Source organism: Raphanus sativus, chromosome 2, assembly GCF_000801105.2.
Source record: "Raphanus sativus cultivar WK10039 chromosome 2, ASM80110v3, whole genome shotgun sequence".
NCBI classification, from domain to species: domain Eukaryota; kingdom Viridiplantae; phylum Streptophyta; class Magnoliopsida; order Brassicales; family Brassicaceae; genus Raphanus; species Raphanus sativus.
In genome coordinates, this window is record NC_079512.1 from 40,324,389 (window position 1) to 40,349,174 (window position 24,786).

The window sequence follows — 24,786 nt, forward strand, 5'->3', positions numbered from 1 at the left end:
ATTTTTATGTATATTTCATACATAATATTTTCATTTTAAAATTTAAGTTAAAGTTTTAAAAAAAAATTTAATTTTTTTTTATTTATTTATCCAACCATAACTGTCCGTAATTCAGAAACTAACCTTTGATTTTAAGAGATTTTGAATGGTTTGAAACGATTTGGAAACAACCGTTATTAATCACAAAAATTGTGTTTCCACAGTCAACCCCTACATAACCAACACATACATGTATAAGTGATTTTTTCAATTAACAAATATAATACTCCATCCGTTTCGAATTATTTGTCGTTTTAGAATTTTCGTTTCAAAATAAGTTTCGTTTTCGGTTTTTAATGCAAAATTTATTGAAATATTCTCTATTCTATTTTTTATTGGTTGATATATGGTTAGATGTATTGGTGATAATGCTTTTATTTTGAAAATATACAAAATTAAATATTTTCTTAATCTGTGTGTATAAACTTAGAACGACAAATAATATGAAACGGAGGGAGTATTAGTTTAGTCCCAACAGCGTCCAAATGAAGGGTCTATGACATAATGGTCAGAATTTTCTAGTTGAGTTAATGACTTCAGGTAAAATAGATGCGTTTCGATAAAGACTACAATATTTTTCCATACTAATGATATAAAGGAAAATATAAATATTTTCAATAAAGAAGACGGGCGTTACCAAAATCAAATAAAACAAGAAAATATGTATAATAAAACTTCCACTGTGAAACTCGTTCTTTTAACAAAACTCTTCTTATATAACAATTAATTAATTGACAACTAGCATTATCATTATAATGTAACGAAAATTTAGGATAAAATTACAAGTTATCATCTCCATATTCTCTACATTAGGTTTCTCAAATCTTAAAATTGATGAATATTCACTTAGTTCACCTGTTGCCAAACTCATGTGTGGCTCACAGTGATGGAAATGCCTATGTTTTAACATTTCCAGCAAATGCAATATCCTTATATCATTAATTCATTAGTATACTTTTTTGTAATATGCAAATTAGTTGTAAAAAAATCTTATTTTTCAGTGTTTACATTTCATGCAAGGAAAATATTTCCCAAAAGAAAATGAAAAACGAAACAAAGAGCCACTTTATGTTTCATCCAGAACACACGTGACGTGATACATAACTTTAATTCATTAGTACACAAATACATAAACATATAGTATTATATAACATCCACAAATCTTCAGGGCTTCTTTTGAGTTCTCACACCACTTCCAAGAACCATACCAACCACCTTTCCTTTCACCGTCCACGTGCTTCGAACCATAACTTTAAACAGCACAAATAAGGCGCGTGCTCGGGACAGCGTAGAGACGCGTGGCTTTAGGAGCCGTCAGACCAAACACGTCGCTCATATCAAGCTCGCTTGGTTTCATGCCATCAGGTAATTTCCACGTGAAGCAATGTAATATATGGGCCACGGCTAGTTCAAGTGCGTATAACCCGAGTTGCATACCCGGGCATGATCTACGACCCGACCCGAATGGTATAAACTCGAAGTTACTCCCTTTGAAATCTGGTACGCCCGGTTCCAAAAATCTAGATGGTCTAAACGTTTCGGGGTCGACCCAAGAGTTCTTGTCGCGTCCAATCGCAAACGCGTTGATCATAACGCGAGATTTCTTGGGAACGAAGTAACCGTCGATCTCAGTGTCCTCTGCGGTTTCGTGGAGGAGGAGTGGGATCGGTGGGTGTAGCCTTAGGGTTTCTTTGAGTGTGCATTTCAGAAAAGTCAACTTCTCGATGTCTGATTCTTCCACATGTCTGTCAAGTCCGACTACTTCAGCGAGTTCTTGTTGAACTCGTTTTAGATCCTCGGGGCTCCGTAATAACTCAGTTAATGCCCACTCTATCGCTGACGCTACCGTTTCCGTTCCTCCAAACATAACGTCCTATTTAAAAAATAAAAAATAAGTCAATTCACATGACGTTATGATATTTGCTCCAATACGGTGAATTTATTTACGTATGATATGAAACCTTTGTATTTTTCTACTATCAATTGACTACTTGTAGAAACAGAAATATATACTTTAAGAGAAAAACAGCCAGTTAAATGGATAAGTTTTATGACGAAACGACGCATTAAGAATAATGACTGTTACTAGTGCCTCGGGAAAAATATTTACCATGATGATTGCTTTGATATTGTCACGGGTAAGTTTAATTGAGTTCTGAAGTTCTGTTGCCTCGCTCACTAGTTTCGCCTCTTCACTGTAAAAAGCAAGAAGATCATCAACCATATCGGTATCAACAACTTCTCCATCATCAGCTGTGTTTTGATTCTCTTTCTTCTTCATGTGTTCATCGATGATATCGTCAATAAACCCGTCTAGGTCATTACGTGCCTTCACGAGCCGCTTGTTTATTCCTTGTGGATCTATCCACCCGAAATAAGGTATGAAATCCGCTACGTTGAAGGCTCCAAAAAGCTTAGAGAACTCTTGTAAGATCCTTATGAACTCGTCTTGTCCCTTTTCGCAAGCGGACCCGAAGGCTGCCCGGTAAGTTATGTTTCGGGTCAGGGCGAAAATTTGCTCCCCAACGTTGATAGACTTGCCTACAATTTTTTTGGTTGACTATTAAAATACATATATCAAAGAAAACAAATGTACATAATAAACTAACAAAAATGATTATTCACTTTTAAATATTCAACTGCACATAGCGAGTGTAAATACGCGAGCGAACTTACCAACGTTACTAGAAACAGAGCGGATCATTTTGTCCACTTCATCACGAACAGAAGCCCATGACTCGGCTCGTTTACGGCTAAACACCTTCATGACACAAACTTTCCTCATCTGTCTCCAAAACGGTCCGTAGTGGGCAAACGCCATGTCGGCTCGGTCATAAGTCAAATAGCTTATAGCTATAGTTGCAGGTCGGTTTGAGAAGACGCTGTCTTGGACTTGAAGGACTTGTTTAGCCACGTCTGGTGATGAAACGGCGTACATGTGGAGAAATCCCATGCGGAGATGGCAAAAGCCACCGTACTTTTTAGCTAAGTTGGCTAACCCACGGTGGGTGAGTTGGTCCATCATTGACATATTGCCTATGATGGGCCAACCACGTGGACCGGGTGGGTACGGAGGTCTTCGTCGCCGTGTGATGAGGCCGATGAAGATGAAAAGTGAGACGACGATGAGAATACCCGTGGTGGGATCTAATAGTTGGCTTAGTGTTTGTGATATAGAAGACTCCATATTAGTGTCTCTTTTTTTTTCTGAAATGGTTTTTCTTTTGTTCGTGGAAGGTCTCAGGAATTGATCAGGCAACGTTGGCCATTTTGGGATGTGTTACGAAAGGTAGGTTTTATAATCAAGGAGTGGTCCCATTTTCTTGACATATTTCTAATTTTCTACGGGGATTTTCATTTCCATGACTCATATCCCCTAGTCTATATTTGAGAAGTGATTTTGCCACATGTCATCTCCACAATCAATTTCACGAAAAAATGATGACATGGTTACTAAAATTGATGACATGGCTTATAGTTAAATATGACATGGACAATAACATTTATTGCTGATATATATTTTTGGTAAACTTTATAAAATATGGCAATAATTCATACATTACATTTAATGCCGATTTATATTTTTGGTAAACTTTTAAAATATGGTAATAACTCATAAATCATCCATAAAATAAATATATTCAAATATGAATTATAAACTTCGAAATTTTATTTAATTTTACTTTTATAATTATAAAATTTTATTACTAAAATTTTCAAACTTTTCTACATCTTTTAAAAAAGTAAATAAATTTTTAATCGTAATATCATTAGTCTATTTTAGATATCTAATTTTTTTAAAAATATTGTTTAGTTTTAATCTCTATAATATTATTTGAGAATTTCTATGTGTCGCGCTCACGTTAATTCTTATGATGGTTAATTATAATAGTACCCTTAATTAATCAAATATATCTATTTGTCATTATTAAAAAGAAAAAATTTCCTTTTTATTTTGGTTTCCTTCTCTAAATAACCTATATAATGAAAAAAAATTGTAAATTTTAAAAACGAAAAATATCTTTTATATATAATGCGATTCATTAAAAGGAAACTTAACAAAATAATTTTGATTTTAGAGTAACTAAATAATTATCCCTTTAAAAGATAATCTTAAACAACATAATATATATTTAATATAATTATCTTATTTAAATTAATCTATTTCTCGAATTTATTACAAAAAAATTAAGTAACATAACACAAGATATTTTAATGAATAAAAATGCATCTTTTATTTTCTAATTAAGTATCCTTTTATATTTTTCCAAATCAAATATATAATAAAGAAAGTATTAGAAAATTTATAATGAAAACAAATTTTAGAAAAAAAATTTCGTTGCAAAATAAGTGTCCTTTTAGAGTTTCAATGCAAAATTTATTAACTTTATTCTCCATTCTATTTTTCTATTGGTTGAATTGTATCGGTAATGATGTTTTTATATTGAAAATATGCAAAACTAAATGCTTTCTTAATCCGTGTGCACAAGTCTAAAACGACACTTATAATGAAACAGAGGGAGTATGTATATTATTGAATCAATTTTGATATAAATCAAGTGTAAATTATTATTTTGATTTGAAATATGTATATAAAGTTTTAATTTTGTTTTATGATTATTTTAGAGTTTTTTTTTGTAATTATATTGGCTCATTTTCTTATATTTTAAAACTCTTCCAAATAGATAATTTATCATAATATAATACACTTTTAATATTTTTAATAACACAAAGTTTGTTACTTTTTTCTTAATATATTACTATTTATATTTCCAAACAACGTTATATTATTTTTAATACTTTTATCTATGTTTCCAAACAAACTTCTTTTTAAACTGATATTCATGTTTCCAAACATACTTTTTCTTTTAAATTGTTATCCATGTTTCTAAACAATTTTTTTTTTTAAAAAAAAACTGTTATTCATGTTTCTAGACAAACTTAATAGTCTAGACCTTACCAACTTCTGTTAAATCGAATAATATATTGATTCTCTTAATAGTCTGACCTTACCAACTTCATGTCTTTGTTTGTGTCTGTTCCAAGTTCTTAGTTCTTACCAAGAAATCATGCTAGATACTATCTTTTAAAAACTTAAATCATGCTAACGAAGAAATAAAATGGTGCTTTAGAGTTAATGTTTCTCTTAGTTAAGCATTTCCTATTATCTGGTTTGAGTTGAACCTTTTCGGTATCTGAAGAAAAAACACCTCTGTTAGTTACTTAATAAAACACATGTTTCAGTCTTCATAAGTCTACTAAGACCATCAAACTTTTCAACATTAGACGCTTTCTTTTCTTGTGAAAGTTAAGTTATGAATTTATATACAGTCTCACTTTAACAGGCAAATCCACCATGTAATAAGTTTTCTCATTTAGACATCTTCTCCTCGTTTTAAATTTCTTTGGTTTAGTTAATTAAGAACATGCAGTGGTCGGTAAGTTATATAACTACTCTTTCTCCGGCATTAATTAACCAATCTTTCTAGAAAAGATAACTAAGAAAAAGTCATGTTCCGATTAGTAGATATATTTTTCAACTGTTTTATTATTTTACTTTAAATTCTCTACAGATAATTCAAAGCAAATCAGTTTCAGGCCACATTATTCTCTGGTTTTCATATTTACTATTCTTCCAATTGCCACTAGAATCCTAATCATACACCAGATAATTACGTTGTATCGGAGTTCTTAATAGATTAGATGACATAGCTAAACATTAAACTACATCGTTACAAAAGAAATTATATATCATGTGCCAACTAGTTATAAGTATATTTAAGCAAAATTATTAGTACGCACCTAACCATTTTCATTGATTCACAATGATATCATAGAGATAAGAATCACAAAATTCCATATGTACATATGCTCTTTGAAGTTCCGAAAACATAAACGACATACGTAACTCGTATCAACTTTAGGTCTCCTGCTTGTCACCATATGTATATCCCGCCAACGTTAAGAGGTAAGTTTCATCTTTCACCGCTTAAATTAGACCGTTTTAAACCATATAACATGCTTAATTTATATCCATAATTTGGTTTTACTCCGAATTCAACCATATTGGACCAGGAATAAATAACTCCAATTGTGAGCCAAAAGTACTAAATACAAATCCAATTGTTAGCTTCTTAGCTCGCTACTTACATCGTCATACCGTCATCTTTACATAGTTAATGACCATTAATTATACAAATACGTAACTACAGTCATTATCCATTTAAAAATAGTATTAAAATGGAATATGGATTTGGGCCAATCATTTACGTCTCGGTGCGCTTGTGAATTCCGTCGTTTCACGCGTCTCCATCATTTTTCCTGGTCAAATTTCATCAATTAGAGTTTTCGTCTGTATATGTTTTCAACTTTTCACATTTATTTTCATTACAGCCTCCTTTCAATGAGACAAATAATTGATCATCATATATGTATTTTTAATACTATTCTTATCCAATTCTCTTCGAATAGTTGGTTGGATAGATGAAATTAGTTCAGAAAACTACTGTGTCATCTTTAAGCCCAAAGAAGATAACCCAGTTTCAATAAGCGGGCTTCACAAATCTATATCATCTTTAAGCCCAAAGAAGATAACCCAGTTCCAATAAGCGGGCTTCACATTATCGGCCCATAATATAATAGCCTCGGACCAAATAACAGTTATTTGTAATATCTTACATCTCATTAGCGATCGGAAATCAAACCCCTGGCGTTTAGCAACAACACTTACGTGGATGTCCGATATGGATTAAAGGATTTATCCTATTATCTAAAATCGAATTAAAAACTCGTATCGATAATTCAAAATAGGATATATCCATTCTACTTAAATGGACTACTATCTTATTATTTCAGTGAAAAAAGAAACTTATTATTTTGTAGTGTTTGTGATATATCTATATTTTGGAATAGTTATTTTGATTCGGTCTTTTTGAGCTAGTGCAATGTAACATTTTGGTACTCCTACAAGAAAAGTATATTTCGTACACGTCTATTTAATTAGATCCAACCAACACCACCACAAAGCGTCTTCGTGTGAAGGAAGTATCAAATTATCAAAACTGGAAATTGCGTAAACCAAAAGAAAGTCATCTGTTAAAAAACTTATCCCGTATAGGGTACGTTAGACAATACCCTTTTGGTGCCCACATTACCTACTATTTTATCATATGTTCTTGATTTCTATTTATTGATTTCAATAAACATGTATTATGCTACTTTTACTTTAAAACCCACATGGCCACATGCATTTGCAATGAACTCCTACGTACCCAATGACAGTTATCTGTCTATCTTAATGCAAAAGGTCGTGAATTAGTATAACCCCATTTAATTACGTTTTCTTATATATTCAAATAGAAACGTTTTTCTATAGGGAAAAAGGAAGTTTTCTAGCCTTGATCGAGTATTGTAGACCATCTTGCGCGTGAAGCATTTTTTATAGTCTGGTCACTCTATGATAGATAAACTGAGAACAAATTAAAGGGAAATAAGAAGTTGGTAGGTTCCGTATGGGAGATGCATGTGCATGAGATTAGTTAAATTAATTGCTTAGGAGTTAGGAGGACTGATAGTTAAGAATGGAGAGAACATAGTATAAAAAAGGAGAGGAAGGAGGGAGTGAGAAGTGAATATAGTTCGATGTTTTGATATATACTGATAGTTAAAATGGAGATTATAAGAGAGGGATCATCATCAAACCAGCTGGTGTGTTTATTGTTTGGTATTGCTTCTGTTGTGTTGGTGCTGAGCTCAAACTATGTTGATGGGTTACGAGACTTAAAGGAGAGAGATGGAATTGAGAGTAGGTCTGTGAGTGGTACTACGTCTTCAAGGGTTTTGGACTCCAAGAACTTTTACACGAATGTTTCGACCGTTGGGTTTGAAAATGCCTTAGTTGGTGAAAATAGCAATGCAAACAAGAGTAGCAAATGTGAGCCCAAGTTCGAGGTGGAGGAGGATGTGGGGGTGGAGCCAAAAAAGAAAATCCCCACAAAAAGAAAAAAGAAACAGTGGTGGTGGTGGTGGAGGCGGAGGCAGAGGTAGCGGAAATGGCTCAGACCGTGGCTGGGTGGTGGAGGAGGTGGCGGTGGTGGCGGTGGTGGTGGTGGTGGTGGCGGTGGTGGTGGTGGTGGTGGTGGCGGTGGAGGAGGAGGCGGTGGTGGTGGCGGCGGTGGAGGAGGAGGCGGCGGCGGTGGTGGTAGTAGTGGTGGTGGAGGTCGTGGCGGCAGTGGGGGAGGAGGAGGTTGGGTAGGAGTAGGCGGAAGTGATGGGAAGGGCGGAGGATGGGGCTTTGGATGGGGATGGGGAGGTGATGGACACGGCGGAAACGGTGGTCGTTGTTGGTATCCCGGCTGTGCTAAAAAAACAAAGGGAAGTCATAGTTAAATCAGACACACACTAGGGAGCTATGATATGCCTTTTAGCCATGCTTTTTCATCACTACATACACAATAATCCCACTGTTTTGTAACCCTTTTTTCTTTGTTTTGCACTTTTCAATGGCTTAAGAACAACAGGACGATTAATTCCGTTGTTAATTTCCTTTGTATGTTAAGTTCTTCGATTGAAAAACTAAATAATACTGTTTCCCGATTGTTTGTTCTTACTTCTTCTGTCAATCTTTGATTGATTTGTCCTAAAAAAAATTAAAAGTTCCGGTCACGTATTTGTAAGGGCCCAATCAATCTCCTAACGACCATAGTTTTTATATCACAAAGTTCAATAAAGCAAATATTTCTAATCATATCTAAAATTCATGAACTGAAACAAGCCTCGATCTCTCTGATTGGCTTATCATAGCTTACTGGTCTAGTCTATCTAGCAAGATTACATTATGCATATGAATCAACGACATGAAACTAGTCAATCGAAAACCTCTGTTTCAACGGGTCAACACTGACCCTGATCCGCCGCTTTCATCAGTCGCAGCTCCAACACTTTCCTGTGTGAGTTAGAGTGCATCTCGGTCGAGAATGTCGGGCTACAAGCGGGTCTGTATTCCGGTAAAAGCCGACCCGACTTAAACCTGACCCCACAAGCATTACACAGCGTCTTCGCACCTAACGGACCCATCCTCCATTGAGGCGTTTTCTGGACCCCACAGTGGCTGCAGCACCGCCTCTGCTGCTGCTGGACACCGTCCCCGGACGACGTCTCTGCCTTGGGTCTACCTCTCTTCTTCTTTCCCGTGTACAATGAGGAATACTGCGACCCAAGAGACCATAGATGACCGTTAGTACGACGTCGTTTGCTTCGGGGTTTAACAGGAATGCACTGCTTCTGAACCTCCACCGACGCAACTGGGTTCACCGGAAAGTCACCGGAAAAATAAGTCTCCGAGAAAGAATCATCCACGAAATTGGATAGCCACTCTAGGTCTTCCAAATCACCAACCTTAAAAAAAAAAGAGTTAAAACAGAGTAAAACAGAGTAAAAACAGAGCAAAACAGAGTAAAACAGAGTAAAAAACAGGGGAAAGAGAAACATAGTGCGCAAGTGGGCTCACTGGAACGTCGAGCTTAGAGTCAGAGCCGGGAAGAGATAAGATATCTTCGAGAGGTGAAAGAAGTGTAATTTGGTCGGGAGAGCTGTTAGCTTTCTCACGTTCTTCTTCTCTTGGTGAAGACTTCTCTCGTACGAAAGCGTCCGTGTTAGAGAAGTCAAGAAGGTCATCGACGGAGAAATCGCTTAGGAAGGCTTCTACATACTCCATGATGCTGCTTTTTTTTTTCTTTCAGTAAGCACCACCCAAACCTGTGACAACAGTTATTTTAAAGATAGGAGGAGCAGTTCCATATTTCAAGAAATGTTTGTTCGAGTTCCAATATTTTCATTGTTTTTATTCAAAATTTAAAATTCATGAGATAGAGATGGATATGGTGGAGTCAGGACATAACTGATTGGGGTCTGTAAGCAAAGAGTGGGTTAGGTTTTGTGAATTTGGGAGACTTGTTTGGCAATGTCTCGTCATTAAATCAACAAACCATGCATTGCCACCTCATTGTTGTTCTTCATCCCAACGAAATAAATGTTCTCTAATCTATAGATTTTTAAAAATGGTTAGTCGTTTAATCGAAATTTAGTGGCAGTTTTACAAAGTTTTTTTCTTATAAATTATACAAGAGGATGATAGTTTTTTTTTTTGATAATCCAGTATCCGACCGGGCCTAAGCCCATGCCATTACAGGATTTTTAAGCCTCCACTTAAGGGCCCCTGGTTACGCGAAGTGGTCTGGAAGGCGAGAGGAACCCATGTGAAAAACTCTCGTGGCCAACGCGGATCGAACCCATGACGGACACTCCAGCCGGAATTCCTTTACCATTAGGCCAATACGCTGGTTAAGAGGATGATAGTTAGGATTTTGTTTTGTTGGCTGGCTTGCAGAATGTGATCTTGATTTGGCCAAGATTTCATATTTGTAATATCAAGAAACAAACCAAAAATACAACAAAAATGAAAAAATAAACAGAAATAATGGAAATTTGAAAAGGTGCAGTGGTATTCTAACGAACTAATGACTGAAAAGTTCATCTTAACCTAAATTTTCATGGTTTTATTTTACTTGGAAGTGTTCTTGGGCCAAAACGATAGCCGATCTATTATCCATGAATATGGTTGAAATTAGCTTAGTCATTAGTTCGTTAGCATTTTTTTTTGTCAAAGTTCGTTAAAAAAATTAACCATTAGGTAAATGAAATATATTTTCTTTGTAAAAGAAACTTATTTATGGCTTTGGAGAAGAAAAATCGAGAATAATGATTTGAGATATGTGGACTATAAAGTCATGCTTTAGGGGCCCACTCGACCGTCGGTGGAAGGCCCAATATGGAGAATCCGAAAATGGGACCGAAAAAAATAACATTTTCTCTTCAAATGAAGAATTGAATGTGTCGCCCAACTCACCATCACAATTCACACATGATAATAAATAGTAGTATAATCTTTCTTCAGAACATTGTAACCGCATAGATATATTGGTGTAAACCCTAATGAAACTCCTTGAATTCTGTAAGAGCATCTCTAAGAATTCACTCTATTTTTTACGAGTGAATCTATAATAAAAATGAAGTTTGTTCCATTAATATTTTATTTTAGAATAGAAAATAGAGTGATGAACAAAAAAAACAACTTACTCTATATTTGGAATAAACCTATTTTTCATTCTATTATAGAGTGAAAATAGAATCCATTAAAGCATTTTTTACTCTAAACTCTATTTTAAAGTAAAAAATAGAGTGGAGTTGGAGCCAGTTCAACTAGACTAATTGTGAATCCACCAACACGCATAGAAGTATTGTATACTTTGGTTAAAAATAAAGGATAAGCTCCAAAACTAGTAACTGTTTTGTTTTACTCGAACGTGCAGACACCTACATTTTGACTTGAATTTCAAAATAATATCATGTTCATACGAATCACGTAACTAAATTTACTAGCAACACAAGCAAATATATATTACAAATAACGATACATATATGATAGATTACTAGCAACATAAGCATATGTAGATTACACATGAAAGGTATACATACATATATATATATCCACTAGACTATATTTGAGAAGTGATTTTGCCACATGTCTTCTCTATAATCATTCTCACAAAAATAATATGACATGACTATTAAAATTGATGACATGTCTTATAGATTAATATGATATGTATAATTATATTTAATGTTAATTTATATTTTTAGTAATTTTTTTAAATATGGTAATAACTCATATATTACATTTGTTGTCAATTTATATTTTTGGACTTTTTTAAAATATGTTAATAACTCATAAATCATCATTAAATAAATATATTCAATTATGGCATTTCAAATTTCGAAATATCATTTAAATTAAAATATTTTCAAAAATATATACATATTTTTAGAAAATTATAAAAATTAAATCATAAAATCAAATTAAATCAAATTAAATCATAAAATTATTAGTTTCTTATATATATCTACAGATTTTATAAATATTATTTAATTTTAATTTTTGATAATTATGAAATTTTACATATTTATTTAATGTATTTAATTAAAATAAATAGATAGAAAAATCTACCTAAGATTATAATTTTAAATATATACATGCACATTCTTAAATATAATTCAAAATAAATAAAATTGTCTTGTTCTTAATTTTAATGTTCAGTTAAATCAAATTTATATTAAAATATTGATTAAAAACAAGAAAATTTAAAATATTAATAAAATATTAAATATAATTTATATTTATCTGTTAAAAAATATTTTTGAATTTTTTTTACTGCACATGGTGCAGGACAACACCTAGTATATATATATATCATTAGCAGCATAGGCTTGTATTAATTAAACTTAAACCCATAAACCACATGAAAAATGATATTAAATATATAAGAAATCTACTATAAATCTAGCAATTGGGTGTTTGGTCTAGTGGTATGATTCTCGCTTCGGGTGCGAGAGGTCCCGAGTTCGATTCTCGGAACACCCCTTCTTTGTTTTTTAATTTCTCTATAATATCTTTTCCCCCGCTAGATTTTGTTAACGCAATGAAAAATGTACAATACGGTTACTTACCTGGTAAAGTACGTTTACATGACTAAATAGCCCATGGGCTTCAGCAAACACAATTGAAACTATAATATCTGTACATATCATTTTCTCCGTAAATGAAAATTACACTATATATTAACTTTTTTTCTGAAGATCAGATCGGATTAGCTTTTATGACTATATTCCCAACCATAGCCACACAAGAATATTCACCACCTAATGAGAGTACAGTACTATTGGCGTTTCAAAACGTATTGAAGTTTCCCAACTATATTATAATAATCGTATCAATTAGCCTCCATGCTACTACTTTATTCAACAAAACAAAGTAATAGAACTTTATAGAATTTGATATCACGAGCAATGAAGCATTTAATAACCGGTGCCACTAACCAGTAACCAGACGTACCCCGGACTTTATTATAGGTAGACAATATGGACACCAATTAATGTCACCGATGACCGATCCATAATATATTAGTCTTTGTAGAAAATATCTAACAATTAACATGTTACATGTGAAAACTCAATAAGTCTTATCAAGTAGTATAAGATTTAATTCAAAGATATTGACTTTCACGTTCATGATAACAATTTATAAACCTTAAGACATCAGAACCCAATTTAATGTTTACCTTACTATTTCCACTTTTAACCACCACCTATAAGTGGTTGAAACACTCTCGTTCCAAAAGAGGCAATAAAAGAAAATAAGCAGGGAGCTTTTTTAACAACCAAACTCTGCTTCAGAACAGATCAGAGAGAGAGAGAGAGTTAGCGAGAGAAGCCATGGATGAGACTGTGGATCAGAGCTTGAGAGAGATGCGAGAGACGTTTGCGAGCGGGAGGACGAGGAGTGTAAAGTGGAGGAAGACACAACTCGAAGCTATAATCGAGATGGTTAAAGACAATGAAGACAAGATGTGTGATGTTCTGTTTCAAGATTTGGGTAAACATAGTACTGAAGCATTCAGAGATGAGCTTGGCTTTGTCATGAGATCTGCTACCACTGCTCTAAACTGTCTTGATAAATGGGTCGTTCCCAAAAAGGTAAGAACCTTACACTGTATGCACATATTTAACAGCTGCAGTATGATGTAATATAGTTTCCGGATTAGGAAACTCAACTATCTTAAAAGAAATTGAAAGAAATATTAACCAGTTTTTTTGTTTGCTTGTTTGGATAATTGTTTGCTTGTTAATGAAAAAACAGAGCAACCTTCCTCTGTTGTTCTATCCATCAACTGGGAAAGTGATCTCAGAACCGTATGGGGCGGTTCTTGTTCTGTCTAGCTGGAACTTTCCTATATGTAAGCTTTCAGATCTTGAATAAGTTTCATTTTTATTTGTTCATATAGATAAATTTGTAACTTTTATATTGTTTGTGGCCAGCTTTGTCTTTGGACCCAATGATTGGGGCAATATCAGCAGGAAATACCGTGTTGCTCAAGGCTTCTGAATTAAGCCCTAATGCATCTGCATTCTTAGCCAAGACAATCCCGTCTTATCTCGACAGTAAAGCGATTAAGGTTATCGAAGGAGGTCCTGATGTCGCCACTATCCTCTTGAAGCATCAATGGGACAAGATCTTCTTCACTGGTATGATATAATTCAATTCACCCCTAAACACTCGATGACTCGCTTGTAGTGGAGTTCACGTAATTGTTATTGTTTGATCGTAGGGAGTCCAAAAATTGGAAAAATCATAATGGCGGCGGCTGCAGAGTATTTGACTCCAGTGACATTAGAGCTTGGTGGAAAATGTCCCACCATTGTTGATCACCACTCTGTTTCAAAGGACATGAAGGTATGTGGCTTTGCTCTGTTCTCCTTAGCTCCTGTTTGACGTGATTGAAAGTATCTGAAATTTGATTATTGGTGATGAGCATGTATAGTCTGTTGTGAAGAGAATCTCGGGAGGGAAGTGGGGTTCTTGCAGTGGACAAGCTTGTATCTCCGTAGATTACGTTCTTGTAGAACAGAGCTTCGCGTCTTCTCTGGTATGTCTACAGACAAATAAATATGCAAATGCTGTTTCTGTAGTAGGTCTAAGAGTTCAATGGTTTTCTATAGATTGAAATGTTGAAGCCGATGATAAGGTCTTTCTTTGGGGAAAACCCTAAAGAATCTGGATGTCTCTCTAGGATCGTCACCAAGAAACACTTTCAGAGATTGGCTCGTCTTCTTAATGATCCTGGTGTTCAAGCTTCAATCGTTTATGGCGGCTCCATGGATGAAGAGAAGCTGTAAGCTTTTGACTTAAACATGTTTCTTGCATCACACGAAATCAGTTCTACGAGTTCTTTAACCTAAATTTTCTTTTGACAGGTATATTGAGCCAACGATCTTGTTGAATCCTCCTCTTGATTCTGAGATAATGAATGAAGAAATATTTGGCCCAATTCTCCCTATTATCACAGTAAGCATGTTTAAACTATACAGTCAAACAAATTACTGACTAGAGTAGACAACCGTTGCTGATTATTTCATCTGATGTAATGAAGTTACGTGACATCCAAGAAAGCATAGGGTTCATCAAGTCAAAACCAAAACCACTTGCCATCTATGCATTCACCAAAGACGAAAACCTTAAAACTAGAATCTTGTCAGAAACATCTTCCGGAAGTGTTACTTTCAACGATGTCATGATCCAGGTATATATAGTATTTGCTATTAAAACTAACCTAGGTTTAATTTCGGCATTTCTTGGATATTAGAAACAAAGAAAAAGTCTCGAATCCAGTTAACGTTTGATTTTTGATTCTGCTTATAGACAATTTATAATTGTCTCATATCTTCAAGTGTTATTGAAATTTCAGTATATGTGTGATGCATTGCCCTTTGGAGGAGTGGGAGAGAGTGGAATAGGAAGGTATCACGGGAAATACTCATTCGAATGTTTTAGTCACGAGAAGGCAATAATGGAAGGAAGCTTAGCAGCGGATCTTGAAGCTCGATACCCTCCATGGAACAGCTTCAAGCTCACCTTTCTTAGACTCGCCTTTCGTGAAGCTTACTTCAAGCTTGTTCTCTTTATCCTTGGTCTTACAAAATAAAACCAGAGAGTACTGACGAAGAGACACACACGCACGCACAAAATATACACATACATATGAGACTGATCCATATCACTTTATGTTTGATTTTTGTGTCTTCACCTAATAAGTTTGATTCAACTGTCATTCAAGCTTTGATTTTCATATCTTCACCTAATAAGTTTGATTGAACTGTTATTCAAGCTCGAGATATTATATCTAGTATTTTTTACATCTAATGTATATTTATACCGATATATATTCTTAGTAACCCCGTTTAAAGAAAATATATTAGTATTAATCAAAAAAATTGTAAGAAATTCTGACTGCAAGATAGCGGCAGTTTTCGACGATAGATCTCAAGATTAGTTTAAAAAGTTTTATTTGGAATTACGTAAAACAATATAGGCAATATCGAATTAGGTGGTAGTGGAATTATACTTTTTGGTTAATGATCAAATGATACTTGGAAGAACCATTTTAATTATTAGAAAATGTAAGAATAAAGTGATACTTGAAAACTCACAATATTCATCTACAAATATTGGTATTAATAAAAGGACCACTCAACCGTATACCTATATACACACATACACAGTAATATACCTATACAGGGTCGTGTCTATGTGAGAAAAGGTATACGAGCCTTGTCCAAAGGAAAAAAGAAGAAAAAAAAAGCTGATGAAAAGTATGGGCACACACACAATTATAGGTTACTGCATCACTGAGCCAGTTTCTTTCATCCCCACCCTAAGTAAAGAGCTCTACCAAAACCCTAGCTAGCTTCTTCTTTTTCTTGGTTGGTTGGTACGTCTCCCTTACTTGCCCCTCTTCATATCCAATCTCTGCATCATTCCTCATTATTATTAATTTCATCTTTACTTCACTCTCTCTCTCTCTCTGGTTATGTGTTATATGTATCTTCTTGAACTCAAATCCAACCAGAAACCATATCTCTTTTAGTTGTGTCCTTCACTCTTGGAGAGTTCATAATCAAGGAGTATGGGTGACTTGTCAGACAAGGTACGTTCCCAAGCCTAAAGTATGTGAACTTGAGGTGATCTAATCGTTTTTTTTGTTTCCCTTTCTTTAGTGTTTAGTTAACAAAGTGAACATTATAAGGATTTGTATGCATTGTTACATATACACATGTCTATTACCCGAATAATTAGGATTAGATTGGCTATTTTTTTTTGATCAAATGCTATTTATATATTGTTATGGTTTCCTAACTTCTGGTGAATATGTGTGCGTAATTAGATTAACAAGAAACGCTTACAAAATATGTGAATGAGTCTTTACACTGATAAAAATTTAACTAATAGCTTTTATTCTATCACTAACGGGCTCGTTGGTTATGATTTCGTGATATTTATGCACATCTTATGGCGGATGTTTCTTAGACGAAGATAATGGAATATAGAAAGAATTTTGTGGGTACAGTAACTATAATATTTTTGTTATGATAAAATCATTGGCGTCAGAACGTCTCAAAGAAAAAAGTATTAATGTTCATGTCTTTGTTTTGTAATTGGAATATTATTTAGTGTCTTGTATAATCTAAAATAAGTAACACTAATTTTTTTTTAAAGTGACACTAATTTAACTCCAGAAAAATGTTCTATTAGGAGCTTTTCATTGAAATCTTATGAACAATAAATAATACATAATACAAACTCTAAAACTAATTGTTTTATCTACCAGTGCTCTAACCATAGTCAAGTGGTGGCAGAAGAATTTATATAAATTCACAAGCTTCCATAATTTGTGTTTATGAAATTCGTTAGAATATTAATTATCATATATACATATTCCCTTTTTATAATTTTTCAAACACCAATTTACTGCGAACTAGCTAGAACACTGAAAGACGAAGTGACGATATATAGGACCGGCCAGTACGATAATCGTATTTTGAAAATATTTGCCCTCATTTGCTTTCCTGTCGTTATCACTGTTTAATTTACTTTATTCAGTTTACCTTTAAATCTTGATAGACTTCAGTCTACCTTATGAAAATATTAAATTTATCCAATATCATAACCTAAAGAATCTCTCGTGTTTATCCAATGGGAGAAGCAACCGGCAACATCGGCATAAACATGGACGAAAAAAACGTATCGAGAACCAAAAAGTATACATGTTTATATAAACCACGAATACTCAACATTTATAAAAAATATCCATTACCGTACAATTGAAATATAAAATTAAACACATACATTGCACACAGTGATAAACAAACATGCAGATGTTGAACCGTTTTGCAATATCGTCTATGTAGTATGATTGATAGAAAAAAACACAAAACAACACATTACATATATAAAATCAATATATTTTTTAAATATAAATTATCGAGTTCTTGGTTTATTCAAGATCTTGGTGGGTTTTGATAAAATTGCGTACCTGGTGGCGCGAACATAGTCGCCATATTACTTGAATAGTAACCACTTGAATTAGGATCTACAAACATCGTCGACGATCCTCCTCCACCGTCAGCCACTGCCGGAGTATTAAATGGATTTCCACCACCTGCAGATGAGCTTTGATGATCGCTTCCACCACTGCCACCACTCACGTAGCTGCTTTCAGGGCCTTGGTCATATAGAATTCCTTTGAAGAGATGACCTCCGATGTTCACTGTCGTTTGATAAGCGTATTGACCATCTTCTCCTCCGTCGTCTACGCCGCTCATTTTTACGCACCGGAAAAGCGCATCAGAGCTCACTTCCGGCGGAAAACTTGCCTCCTCTATTTCTAACCCTAGAAACAAACACACATCAAGTTTTAGAAGCAACACACAAAAAAACAATGCACATAAACAATAGATCCTTGACGATCGTTATCCAGGTTAAATTATATATTACTCCTTTGAAAGCTAGCCTAATGTTTTTTTATCAAACTTTTTTTTGAAAATTGCAAACACAAACGGTATTAAAAGTTTTAAAATGTTTTTTTGTTAGGAAAAGCATAAAAATTAGAATTTTGTATTCTAAAATGCAAAAAAAAACTAAGTAGAAAATGGAAACATAAACGCAAATAGTCAAGTGTGAAGTAAAACTATCCAAAATTATTCTAACAAAACACGGTAAAGAGACTTATGGTTTTAATCTGAAGTTATCTGAATTAATAAAACAAATCTAAGACTAATAACCTGCTGAGTCGGATGGCAGGTCAGTAGATAATGTTCCCGGAAGAGTAGTATCCCTATGACGTTTAGGGATACTCGAACCGCCGCCTCCACTGCCGCTTCCGCCGCTGCCTCCAGATGTGGACATATGAAGCTGCTGTTGTCTCTCACGGCGTCTGGCAACGGGGATCCACGTGCTCCTTACATGAGTGGAACAATCAAAGCCACGGCTCTTACAGCAAGTCCTGCAACGCATGTGAGTGCAGTCTTTCTTGGCTTGGTTCCCACAGTCCCGACAGCTTATGGTGATGGATCTTGATGATGTGGCTAAATCAGAGACGTCGATCTGATGACCTGGATAAAGATCCAGGCTTTGTTGTTGTGTTTGTGGTTGATGATGATGCATGAGAAGCTGCTGCTCTGGTGGAATCTGCCATACGCTCGAGCTTGGGTTAATATTATTGGTGTTTGTGTTTGATCTATACCAAACCCAATTTGTCTTTTCTTCTTGTTGTTGATTTTCTTCTTCTCCGTTGTTGTTGTTTCCTCCTAACGAAAACATCCCAGCCATTTCCTAAGACCTAACACTTCAAACCCTAATCTTGACCCAATAATATACATACTACAAAAACCCTAATTACCATGAAATTCTTAAGACTATTTTCTTTTTATAATTTTCACTCGTGGGTATTGCTTTCTCTTCCTATCAAAATTCCAGTGCTTTCCAAGATCTCTCTCGGAACAAAAAGTGTGTAGTGAGTAGTTGAAGTGAGAGAAAGTAAGAAAGAAGAAACAAAAAAGAAAAGAAAGAAAGAAGAATTTAAGCTGCCTGTTTATAAAAAACTTTATTATTCTATATATTGATTTCTGCAACGCCGCCGTGGGGGTTTGAGCTTTCTCTTTCTTCTGCTCTGCTCATCCCCAGAATTTAAGTCTCTCCCTCTCTCTCTCTTTCTAACACTCTGATTTGGGCTTTTGCAGATTCTACGAAACCAAAGTGAAAAGCTTTTCTTTCCTCTTCTCACTTCGGCTTTGTCTGAAGAAAACTCTTCTAGTTATGTCCTTATGAAATAAATATCATTAAACAATGACTCTCTCTCTCTACTCCCGACTCAGAGTTTCAAACCCACGGGGATGATCCAGCGGTAACATGCTTTCTTGTTCTCATCTCATGGACCAGAGTTCGCCACGTGGCGAATGGCATCTTTAAATGTAACAATGTAATTAGTTCTTTGAGGAACAATATTTGGATTCACCCCGAGGTGAACTTATGAATTCACCTCTTTCCTTATTTCAATTATATTGCCATAAATATTAATGTCACATAAATAAATAAATTATAAATTACAAAAAAGTAAACTTTAAATCATAAACTCTAAATTCGAACCCTAAATCCAAATCTTAGATTTTTAATTTTAAACCATACCCTAAACCCAAATCTATATCCTAAATCTTAAATCTAAATTTAAATCCTAAACCCTAAACTCAAACCATAAACCCTAAACCCAAACTCTAAACCCTAAACCCAAACTCTAAACACTAAATCCTAAACCTTAAACCCAAAATGTAAATCATAAACCCAAATTTTTCAAATACCTTTGGGTTAATGATCATCAAATGTATTTTCAAATACATTTTAGTGTATAGAGTTCGGGTTTATGGTTTACAGTTTGGGTTTAAGGTTTAGGATTTAGGGTTTAGAGTTTGGGTTTAGGGTTTAGAGTTTGGGTTTAGGGTTTATGGTTTATGGTTTGGGTTTAGGGTCTAGGATTTAAATTTAGATTTAGGATTTAGGGTATATAGTTTGGGTTTAGGGTATAGGTTTGGATTTAGGGTTTAGGGTTTGGTTTAAAATTTAAAAACTAAAATTTGGATTTAGGATTTGAATTTAGAGTTTATGATTTAAAATTTACTTTTTTGTAATTTATAATTTATTTATAATGTGATATTAATATTTATGGCAATTTGACTAAAATAAGGAAAGAAGTGAATTTATAAGTTCACCCCGGGGTGAACCTAAGTATTGTTCTTCCTTGAGGTTTAAGTATTTAACACATAATCTTACGTACTCATACTTAATAGCACATGTGTCCGTACGTATTAATAGATCGTATATTATTTATGGTTAATTTGAAATCTCACGCGATTGTAGATCTTTAAACGCTTGACTATACGATTTTGTTTTGTCCAATCTCAAAGAATAGTAATTGCTCACCTACACGCCTTAATTAGGGTTCTCGCTTACTTTAACTTAGCTTTAATAATGATTTTCTTTCATAACTTAAACAATTTTACTTTTGTTAAGGAAATTATACTGTTACTTATTTATACTCTTACTCGAGTTAAGCAATTAAGCTTCTTTAACAAAAAGAAACCAAAAGTAAGCTTAGGTATTTTGGATATCAAACAAAACGATGTTATAATCCGATACTAAATTTATATTTCCCAATAATATATATACATATGGATGTCTATATTAAACGTAACTAATTTGTGACCAAATCAAGACAACTATTTTCTTTTCTGGGTTAAGAAAACTAAAAATCAAAGTAGGCAGATATAATTGTTAGAGATGAATTGCATTACTCAACAGGTTTATCAAATAAACGGATTTGGGTCCAACACTTCGCAATCGGCTGGAGTTCACGCAGATTTAATGGCATAATAAAATGGAGAATATAAAAAAGTAAGCGAATCGATGAAGGGTATTTACAAACACTTAAGAGACACTTACAAAAGTAACGGTTAAAATAATTCTCATTGTTCTTGCTGATCTCTCTCTTTGACACCGCAAACTTAATATAATCCTTTGTATTCACATCATGATCATCAATAAACATTTTTCAATCAGAATTTGTATATTGCATCAAGTTCAAACTAAACAATAATCTACAAAAACAAAATCAAATTCATATGGTTCAGCTATTTGTATCTGAGCAGCCTAGCGGTTTATATAACACTACAAAACATTCTACATTTTTTGTTATTTACATAAATATTATCATTACTCTTTAAAATTACTTATTATTTGTAGAATCAAGAAAAAAATATTTTATATATGATCATGTTAATCTCTTTGGGGTGTCGAGTTCATGGTACTCTATCTAAGTCTTTTGTGATTAGGGATCTCTAACTGAAGCTTAGACTAATGATATATCATCTAGAAGAGTTGGCATTTTTTTTGCTATTTAAGGTAATGCATCAAAAACTAACGAAAATATTATTGCGAAAGTAGCAAATTAATAAATATTTATAATTATTTCAGTGACTAAAAAATTAATGATTCGGTGAAGAATAGACCAATGATCAATAGTATAAAAAATCATTCACAATATAATAGTTTATGGAAACAGAGAAATTCGGAGCAGTGAAAAGAGGTTCTCTTTTTATTGATTGTAAGTTTGTAACAAGTGAACATATTAATATTCGTTATTGAGTAATTTGAATAGGTTAAAGAAAAATTTACCAAAAAAGAAGCGAGGAAAGATGAAAAATGCATGTTACTCTTTGGACTCTCTGAGGCTATACAAGGGAACACTGCGCCACCTACGTGTACTTTTTTTGTATTCCATTCTTTCTACTGTGAATTAAAGATAAAAGAGGACGCAAAATAGTGTTTGTGAATAAGAATTAGATTGATACTATATCGTACTATGGTAAGATTGCTATGATTATATGAAATTGCATGCTTATACTACACAACTAGGTGTTTTGCCCGCAGTTGCGGGCTTAATAATTTTACAAATTACTAAATAAATATATTATAAATTCGAGAAACATTAAAATAAATTATTTTCATGCCTTTGATATATTTAATAATTAATTAAATATTAATTTTATATACAATAAAGTTTATTTTAATAAAAAAAAATTATTATGTAAACAACTTGAAAATATTCATATATTCATAAAAATATATACATGGATTTATATTTATTTTAAAATATTTTGATGTAAATATTATTGGATCACATAATATATAATTTTGTAGATAATGATGAGAATCAAATTAATGAAATTTGTTTTAAATTTGTGAATAATTTTATATTAACAAATCTAATTTAATTATGTATTAAGAATAATGAAAATTTTAAACGCTATAACTTTTAACGTGAGAGAAAGAAAATCGCTTTGAATATAGTATTATAAACTAAATGTTCTCTTTTCAGTTATATAAAATTGATAATTTTTCTTGATTAATCTTTAGTTATGTGTTGTTTTATTTAGTTTAATTTATTATTAAAAGATAGTTTCAGATAACAACACAATATATGTGTTTATATCATATTTTATTTTTTAATATATATTAGGTTTCAGATAATTCTTCTTATTATTGTTATTATTATTTTTAATCATTTTAATTCGTTTTTATTTTGGAGTTAATTTATATATTTTATTCATTAAAGGTATAAACGATATTAACCACTCTAACTTTTAACGTGAGAGCTCGAATCCAAAATTATTAAAATAAATTATTTTCATGCCTTTGATATATTTAATAATTAATTAAATATTAATTTTATATACAATAAAGTTTATTTTAATAAAAATATTTATTATGTAAACAACTTGAAAATATTCATAAAACTATATACATGGATTTATATTTATTTTAAAAAAAATTTTGATGTAAATATTATTGGATCACATAATATATAATTTTGTAGATAATGATGAGAATCAAATTAATGAAATTCGTTTTAAATTTGTGAGTAATTCTATATTAACAAATCTAATTTAATTATGTATTAAGAATAATGAAAATTTTAAACGCTATAACTTTTAACGTGAGAGAAAGAAAATCGCTTTGAATATAGTATTATAAACTAAATGTTCTCTTTTCAGTTATATAAAACTGATAATTTTTCTTGATTAATCTTTAGTTATGTGTTATTTTATTTTAGTTTAATTTATTATTAAAAGATAATTTCAGATAACAACACAATATATATGTGTTTATATCATATTTTATATTTTAATATATATTAGGTTTCAGATAATTCTTCTTATTATTGTTATTATTATTTTCAATCATTTTAATTCGTTTTTATTTTGGAGTTAATTTATATATTTTATTCATTAAGGGTATAAACGATATTAACCACTCTAACTTTTAACGTGAGAGCTCGAATCCAAAATTTTACTTCGCAAATAATAGTATAGATTATGCAAACTACTTACTTTAATTCAGCATTAGGTTTAACGGTCTATTTTATTTTGTCATTATATAACGATTAAAAAAAAAAACCATGATTGGAAATTTGAATATCAAAAATAGCATATCATAAAAAATATGCAAAATGAGATATGGTAGTATCAGTAAAAAATCTATTCCAAAAAATCTGAAATGAAAGAAAGAGTCTCTTCATTTTTCTGCAGCACTAAACTTGCTAGATGACTTATAAAAGTAGATATAAAATAGGGTTTGTATAACATTTTTATTAGAAAATATATGTAAAATGGTCTACTAATTTCATTTATTTTGTAGCGAAATCGCTAATGAATTTCGCCGTACATAATACAAATATACGTCGAACCAGTAATTATATATATATATATATATATGAATTTGGATAGCCCTAATTACCACCCTTAATCAAAACTTTTTTTGGTCAGTGGATCGCGTCCCCTTGCAACCTCTAGGGAGGATCGGTCAGTGTCATATCAAGTCATCACATGTTTGATGTCCGAGCTACTAGACTTCACAACTCATCACAAAATATGTAAAAGTAATCTAAACCTGTATACAATTTGCTATTAAAGGGCTATAGTTTGAGTAAATACGGATATATATATATATAGTTGAATTCATACACGAATGCCATGCTATCCGATGAATATATGGATACACTACAAATACTAGGTTAATAAATTTGAGTTATAGTATACAATGGAGTATTAAATACATGGTTTTGTTATTTGAATTAAACAATATCTGTTTGAAATGTCAATACATCAACTAGGATTCTACAATTCAAGATGTTGCGGTAGACCAAAAACCTTCTGAATTGATCGGCATTTTTGAGATCCAGAAAATTT

The 24,786-nt window shown here is 32.7% G+C and overlaps 5 protein-coding genes and 1 non-coding gene across 6 annotated transcripts; 3 read left to right on the plus strand and 3 right to left on the minus strand.

Moving 5' to 3' along the window:
* Positions 1 to 1,012: 1,012 nt before the first annotated feature.
* LOC108843707 (cytochrome P450 84A1) lies at positions 1,013 to 3,312 on the minus strand. The gene is made up of 3 exons (XM_018616963.2): positions 2,716 to 3,312; positions 2,150 to 2,580; positions 1,013 to 1,912 (listed from the first exon to the last, which is right to left on the minus strand). The coding sequence occupies exons 1-3, from the start codon at positions 3,224 to 3,226 to the stop codon at positions 1,292 to 1,294; spliced, it is 1,563 nt and encodes a 520-aa protein (XP_018472465.1). The 5' UTR covers positions 3,227 to 3,312; the 3' UTR covers positions 1,013 to 1,291.
* A 4,077-nt stretch (positions 3,313 to 7,389) lies between these two features.
* LOC108839588 (glycine-rich protein 23) lies at positions 7,390 to 8,650 on the plus strand. Its single transcript, XM_057003916.1, is given in 3 exon segments — positions 7,390 to 7,982; positions 8,047 to 8,101; positions 8,104 to 8,650. Coding segments are annotated over 3 exon segments (654 nt in total). The 5' UTR covers positions 7,390 to 7,707; the 3' UTR covers positions 8,428 to 8,650.
* Positions 8,651 to 8,764: 114 nt separating this feature from the next.
* Positions 8,765 to 9,982, minus strand: LOC130508411 (GATA transcription factor 7-like). Its single transcript, XM_057003915.1, has 2 exons — positions 9,548 to 9,982; positions 8,765 to 9,435 (listed from the first exon to the last, which is right to left on the minus strand). The coding sequence occupies exons 1-2, from the start codon at positions 9,752 to 9,754 to the stop codon at positions 8,932 to 8,934; spliced, it is 711 nt and encodes a 236-aa protein (XP_056859895.1). The 5' UTR covers positions 9,755 to 9,982; the 3' UTR covers positions 8,765 to 8,931.
* A 2,463-nt stretch (positions 9,983 to 12,445) lies between these two features.
* Positions 12,446 to 12,517, plus strand: TRNAP-CGG (transfer RNA proline (anticodon CGG)). Its single transcript has one exon. It is a non-coding gene; the product is annotated as a tRNA-Pro (tRNA).
* A 761-nt stretch (positions 12,518 to 13,278) lies between these two features.
* Positions 13,279 to 15,810, plus strand: LOC130508412 (aldehyde dehydrogenase family 3 member F1-like). The gene is made up of 9 exons (XM_057003917.1): positions 13,279 to 13,629; positions 13,793 to 13,889; positions 13,972 to 14,178; positions 14,262 to 14,386; positions 14,475 to 14,579; positions 14,653 to 14,825; positions 14,908 to 14,998; positions 15,084 to 15,233; positions 15,399 to 15,810. The coding sequence occupies exons 1-9, from the start codon at positions 13,369 to 13,371 to the stop codon at positions 15,633 to 15,635; spliced, it is 1,446 nt and encodes a 481-aa protein (XP_056859897.1). The 5' UTR covers positions 13,279 to 13,368; the 3' UTR covers positions 15,636 to 15,810.
* Positions 15,811 to 17,744: 1,934 nt separating this feature from the next.
* LOC130508413 (protein SHI RELATED SEQUENCE 2-like) lies at positions 17,745 to 19,999 on the minus strand. Its single transcript, XM_057003918.1, has 2 exons — positions 18,772 to 19,999; positions 17,745 to 18,380 (listed from the first exon to the last, which is right to left on the minus strand). The coding sequence occupies exons 1-2, from the start codon at positions 19,316 to 19,318 to the stop codon at positions 17,989 to 17,991; spliced, it is 939 nt and encodes a 312-aa protein (XP_056859898.1). The 5' UTR covers positions 19,319 to 19,999; the 3' UTR covers positions 17,745 to 17,988.
* Between the last annotated feature and the right edge of the window lie 4,787 nt (positions 20,000 to 24,786).